The 6,664-nt window shown below is 47.6% G+C and overlaps 1 protein-coding gene across 1 annotated transcript in view; it reads right to left on the reverse strand.

The window, feature by feature from the left end:
- Positions 1–1,106: 1,106 nt before the first annotated feature.
- The window catches only part of LOC143284091 (uncharacterized), a 7,318-nt gene continuing 1,760 nt past the window's right edge, over positions 1,107–6,664 (reverse strand). Inside the window, exons 3-5 of the mRNA XM_076590734.1 lie at positions 5,730–5,875; positions 4,746–4,911; positions 1,107–3,841 (exon numbers count right to left, since the gene is read on the reverse strand). Coding sequence (XP_076446849.1) covers positions 1,877–3,841; positions 4,746–4,911; positions 5,730–5,875 — 2,277 coding nt within the window. The 3' untranslated portion in view covers positions 1,107–1,876. The remainder of the gene's footprint in view (positions 3,842–4,745; positions 4,912–5,729; positions 5,876–6,664) is intronic.

The following is a 6,664-nucleotide window of genomic DNA, read 5'->3' on the forward strand; positions in this document are numbered from 1 at the left end:
GAGCGGAACTGTGTGATGATAAGCTGGAGGAAATGCCATTGCGAATGCTTCTGAACAACATCTATATTCTAGTATGTATTTTTGTTACGAGTTTTAGTGTTAGGAAGAAATACCTTAAACTCAATTTTAGTGATTAATTTTGAGTAAAGTAGAATAATAAAATAACCTTTCATTTTTGTTTAATTTTCTTTATTTGGAAGAATGATCTTATCCAGGATGTAGACCAGTTTGACACTAAATGGTCAGCTTGTGACAATCACTTTTAGGAATAATAAAAAAAAAAAATTCAAAGTTCGCCCCCCACGCCCCCTCGAGAAGGCGCCACATCAGAATCACGGTGTGACTGTGTGTGTGTCAACTGTCTGAGCCAGTCAGTACGTGTCTAACATGTCTGGTGACCAGTCACTCACTTCAGACCTCACGTCATTGTGTTCCTCTGACTTCTTAATTGTAGTCTTTGTGTGACTGACTTCGTTTTGAATCCCTTATGAGATTCCCGGTGTACACAGCATACCAAAGTGTTTTATATGTGTATTATTATCCTTGTTGTGATGTCAGAATTTCAACACGTTAATGATCTTCATCATATCCCTGAGCAAGTGCTGGTCCCTGCCAAGTGAAGAGAATGTTAAGGGGACACATGGGAAGTTTGTGACAACGTGTCAAGTGTAATCCACATCAGTGCATGCGCGCGTGCATGTGTACACAGTGTGTGTGTGTGTGTGTTTGTGTGTGCTTGTGTGTGCGTGCGAGCGTATGTGTGTGTGTATGTGTGTGCGTGTGTGTGTCTATCTGTATGCATGTGTGTGTCAGCGCGAATGCACTCCTGTGTTAGTTACTTGCGTGCTCATGTGTGTGTGTGTGTGTGTGTGTGTGTGTGTGTGTGTGTGTGTGTGTGCTGTGTTCTTCCTTTCTTGTGTTTCTTCTCTTTCAATTTACTATCTACTATATTGCTAATCTTTACACGACTTTTTCTTTCTTTTTTCTTCATTTATTTTCCTTCATTCGTCCTTTCTTTCCGTCTTTCTTTCAACTTTCCTTCTTTCTTCCTTCAATTGCACATGCTTCATCATTTACTGCAGGAACATGCGTTGCAACACGTGACAAATTGTTACGACCGTTCCCATGTTTATTTCATTTCTCTTTGAAACACTAGCTGCTGATAGGTACACATTCATTGGCATCAAAGATAATGTAAGAGATGGGGAGAAGATAGAAATAGATAGATGGGTAGAGAGAGAGAGGGGGGGGGGGGGAGGGGTTGAGGTTGGTCGGGCATAATAAATTTAAGCAACAGAGATGAGATTCAAGATTTTTTTTTTCAATACTGTTCAAGTGATAACCTAATGTATATATATTATCTATTTCTTGAAGAACATACCCCCTCCCCTTCAGTAATGCATTCAAAATAGTATGCAATATAGACAGGTATTAGAGTTTTATTCTTTTAATCTGAATAAATTACAGACTTATTTGCTCTCTTAGTATAAAGAAAACATTCAATGACTTGTCCATGTAGCAGAACGAAGTGATCACATTCTCATAAAAAAATGTATTTGAAACAAATTTTACATTTGGACGAAATAGCAATGGAAAACAGATAGAGAGGCTAGTGAACATCAACAAAAACTGAAGCAGGAAAACAGCATATCATGGATGCCTTATTTCACGTTTAAAACTGAAGATATTCAAAAGAACAAAGATTAAAAGAAACAGTAAGAAAGATGCACATCAGCTGAAAAGAATGATCAGACAATACAGTCATTGCTTCTTGCTTCGCCCCAGCCCCCCCTCTCCCCCACCCCTCTACATTTCCGAAGTGAAAGAGCACTTGTTACGTGATCTCCAATGATCACCCATGGCTGTTTGACAGGCCTTAGTGACCGCCGTAGCCACCGTTGTAGCCACCATGGTATCCACCGCTGGCAGGGTAGCCATGAGAGGCGTATCCCGAACCTCCAAGTCCGTGGCCGTGAGCTCCACCAAACCCATGACTCAAAGCTCCACCAAGACCATGACCGAAGGCTCCGCCCAAACCACCTGCTCCAAGACCTGCTCCGACACCAACACCCAGACCACCTGCTCCAAGACCTGCTCCAACACCACCACCCAGACCACCTGCTCCAAGACCTCCTCCAAGACCAGCTCCAACACCAGCACCCAAACCACCTGCACCGACACCTGCACCGACAGCTCCAGCCGCTCCGTTGAGTCCTGAAGTGCTGGCACCGCGGTGAGCCTGATGGGCGTTCAGTGCGGCGTTGTCAAAGGCGTTTCTGGCCTGGTTCCTGCCAAAGGCCGCGTTGTTCCAGCCGCTGTTACGGGAGGCGTCCTGTGCATTGCCAGCGGCGTTGGCGTTCTGGTAGCCGTCGGCGGCCTTACTCCAGTCGTCGCTGTGACCGTTCTGAGCTGCGGCACCCTGGCGGGCAGCGTGAGCGTTGTGTCCGTTGGTTCTGTGGTGGTTTTTCCAGTTGCCGTGGTGGCCGGCCTGAGCCGAGTCCTTGTTGAAGGCAGCGTGTTTGCCGAAGATATCGTCCAGTTGGTTTCTGTTGAACTTGAGGCGCTCCTTGTCGTCACCACCATGGCGTCTGTTGTTGAACCATTTCTTGTAGAGGTTGTGGTCGTTGTGGCGGTCGTGAAGGCGCGTCTTCTCCGCCTCTTTCTTCCAGGCGTCTTCATCGTAGGAAGCCTTGCTGTGATCAGCGTTAGAAGCCCAGGCAGCATCAGAGTGAGCGGCATCAGCCTTGTCAGCGTGGTGGCCAGCTTTGTTAGCAGCATTAGCTGCTCCTTTGTCGACAGCAGCGTTGTGGGCATAGCGGTCATGGGCAGTGTCTCGACCACCGAGCCACTGGTTACGGTTGTAGTGGGCTCTGGCACTGTGTGCCGTGGCAGCACCGTCAGACTGACGGAGTCCATCTCTGACAGACCTGTCATCAGCGTGAGCAGCGTGAGCGCCACCAGCAACGCCGACGCCAGCAGGACCGACAACACCGCCAGCAACACCACCAGCACCGACAACACCACCAGCACCGACAACACCACCAGCACCGACAACACCACCAGCACCGACAACACCACCAGCAACAGCAGGACCAGGAGCAACAACACCACCAGCACCGACAACACCACCAGCACCGACAACACCACCACCAACACCAAAAGCAGGACCATGAGCAACAACACCACCAACACCAACAGCAGGACCATGAGCAACAGCAGGACCACCGGCACCTACAACACCACCATGACCAACTCCAGCAACGTACCCAGGTCCTACCAGAGGAGCGCCACCAACGTACCCTCCTCCATAGTGACCATCACCGGCATAGCCATGTCCGTAAGGAGCATAGCCGTTACCGTAGTACCCAGGCCTGTTAGCATAGCCTCCAATGGCGGCCAGACCATGACCATAGCCCAGACTCTTGTGGTAGTTGCCCTGATCGGCGGCCAGGTTCTTGTAGACGTCGGAAGCGGAGCGGCGGGCGTCGTCCCACAGACGGTTGGCTCCATGGCTGCTGTGGAGCCTGTTGGCCCAGTCCTTGTTACGCCCGTAGCTGCCAGCATTGTTGGCCGCGTGGCGACCCCAGTCACTAGAGTGGGCGTCGTGAGAGGCGGCGTTCTGAGAGGCGGCAGCATGATGGTCAGCCTTGTGAGCGTTGGCGGCGTTGGCGTGAGCAGCGTCCTTGTCCACGTTGTGGTGGTAGCTGCCGGCACGGTCCTTGAGGTGATCCAGGGCGTGGTGGTTGTCGCTCCCTGCCTCTTCCAATCCTCCGTTCTGCGAGTCCCACTTGTCATAATTCTTGTCCTTGGCATAGTTGATATCATCGTGGTGGCGGCGTCCCTGAAGCAATGGATAATGCGTGTGCATATACTGATCTGGATCACTTCCAGAGTGTTGTTGCCATTAGAATGTCAATCGTAAATGTTAAACAGGATTGTTTACTTTATATTCGAACTGCTGTGTAATGGGTCAAAACCACTGTTCTCCTTCACATGTCTCTGCAGTACTACTTCTTTACTTCCTTTTCTCTTTTTCCTTCGTTAATAATGTTCTGATGCATACTGTTTGCCGTAAAACATCTTTACTGAAATCATAAGAATCTAAAAAGTTATCGTTGCATGAGGAATGATCAGAAAACGTGATAATGTATAACTGATACAGTTGGGAAAGGAGTAAGAAAGAATACCACAGAAAATACAAAAAGCACACGATTGCAGTCATTACTGAGTACTGATGATTTTCACCCTCAAGGCCAGACTAGGCATGCTGGGTTACGTTGCTGGTCAGGCATCTGCTTAGCAGATGTGGTGTAGCGTATATGAAATTTTCTGAAGGCAGTGACGCCTTCTTGAGTAAATGAACTGAACTGATTGAGGTTAAATCGGATTGATGTTACTGACTGTAGTCACACACACACACACACACACACACACATCCGTCTCACCGTCATACACCCCCTGAAAGCCAAACGACGTCAAAGTGAAGCATGAATTTCCGTTTCAATGACAGAGCCACAGACAGAACAGAAATTGAGTCTAAACATTTTTTTCTTGAGGAAAAAGAAATAAAACGCAACAGCTTACTTTCATTCTACCTTCAGATGAAGAAAAGAATAAACTCCTTACGGAAACACAAGAAAAAACAGAAAAAAAACAGAAGAAAGATGTGAATACGTATTCCTGTATACAGCATGGTAAGAAACTAGCAGCAAACAAAAGAAAAAAAAAACAACAGAGATAATTACCTTGTGCCAGTGGTCGCCTTCACCGTGGTTCTGGTGTTTCCTCCAGTTGTTCCAGTGGTCCCCGTCCCACCAGCCGTACCGTCCGAAATTGTTGGCAGCAGCTTGGTCAGCGGCGTGGTTGGCATTGTTGGCGAAGTGGTGCGCATTCCCACCGCGATCCGCGTATCTGAAAGGTTGATAAACAGATTGAATGACCCGCAGCCTTTTTATAGCCATGGGGGTAGTCAGTTCATGTCAACTGTGTCGAGTACTCGGATTAACTAAAGGAAGGAGGGGTCCTATCACCCCTTTCCGCCGTTTTTTCCTCCCCCAACAACAGTCAAGTACCCATTCACACGTGAGTGGAGTGGGGAAAAAATCAAAGTTAAACCTTTTCCAAAGACACAACACCATGCCGAAACGGGGCCACGAACTCTGATTACTGGTGAACACTGATCAGAAGTCCAACGCCTTCCGATTCTGCAACGGTGCCTCGCAGCACCTCTGAACAATATCATCACTCAGTACTCCCGTGTGAAGTTGTCAGACATTATGTACTGTTGTTGTTGTTATTTTCGTCACCGTCGTTGTTAACATTATTATTGTTGTTATTGTCGTTTGTGATGCCGTTATTGTTTCTTCTTTGGAGTGTGTTCACGAATATTTGGGTGCATGTATGTTTTTGTGTGTGAGAGTTACACACACCGAAATATATTTGCTGAGACATTTGTGAGATAGTACCTCATGAAAGAGAAAGTGTGTGCGTGAATGTGCGTGTGCGAGTGTGTGTGTGTGTGTGTGTGTGTGTGTGTGTGTGTGTGTGTGTGTGTGTGTGTGTGTGTGTGTGTGTGTGCATACATACATGCGCGCGTATGTGCGTGCGTGTTCGCTGGTGTGTGTGTTTTTGTGTGTTTGTGCATGCTTGAATGAAATAAGGACTGGCACACAGACAGACAAACACAGACAATGAAACAAACACAGATACAGATGTGTGAATCCTCATACGCGCTGTTGGCATGCTGAGCCCTTGCGGCAGCACGCGCCGCGTCGTTTCCGAAAGCAGCACGGTTCTGACCGAAGTCACCCGCACGTGCTGCCGATCTACGTGCCGCGTTGGCATGGGTCGTCCACTCTTTCGCGGCGTCCGCAGCCTGAAATAATGCATATGAAGATAAGATTTAATCAAGGAAGTAAAGTGTACTTGAGTGTTTCCTGTTGCGGCTGTGAACTATAGACATGAAATAGATATGATTTATTTATTTTTCTTCTTTTCTTTTTATATGTTTGGTGGGGGATGGGTGGTGGATGCATTTCACTGGACACACCTGAGTCTGTCTCCAGAACATCAGCCACAACGCATCCCAACATTTCTCGGTAACAGAGGATGGGGATAAGTTATGTCCATATCAGTAGAAGCCAGGGGTGAACACACATGTGGCTCTGCAGCCCAAAGTCAGAAGCACACATGTTGGTGCAGGTGGTGGCACTGAACTCCAGCAGATCTCCCTTGCGGAGGACAAAACTCACTCATCCATACAGCCCCGCCTTCCCTGACGTGTACGTCTATCGCCATGTCTTTCCAGCGACATTAAATCTGCCAACACCCTTGACACAAGCCTTAGACACCTTTTCTTACAGCTTCCCCTTGGAACGCCAGACAGACCTCCCAGACATACATCCAGGGCCTGGCTTATCGAGCATTGCAATCTTCACTGAACCAAGACTCAAGCCCAAAACAACTTAGCCTTAAGGTCGTTAAACAAACCGTACGTCTGGAAGGAACATTGAAACCGAAATTTGATGAAGCATGAAATGCCACATATACTGGGACAAATCTTGTACATATTTGTTCAATGATGAAGGATGAGGGTGGCGATGCTGCTGTGAGGGACCCTTTAGGCTTGGGGCACAGTCTTCTCATCGTTTTTGATCCGTTGCTT

The sequence above is a fragment of the Babylonia areolata genome, chromosome 7, assembly GCF_041734735.1.
Source record: "Babylonia areolata isolate BAREFJ2019XMU chromosome 7, ASM4173473v1, whole genome shotgun sequence".
NCBI lineage: Eukaryota > Metazoa > Mollusca > Gastropoda > Neogastropoda > Buccinidae > Babylonia > Babylonia areolata.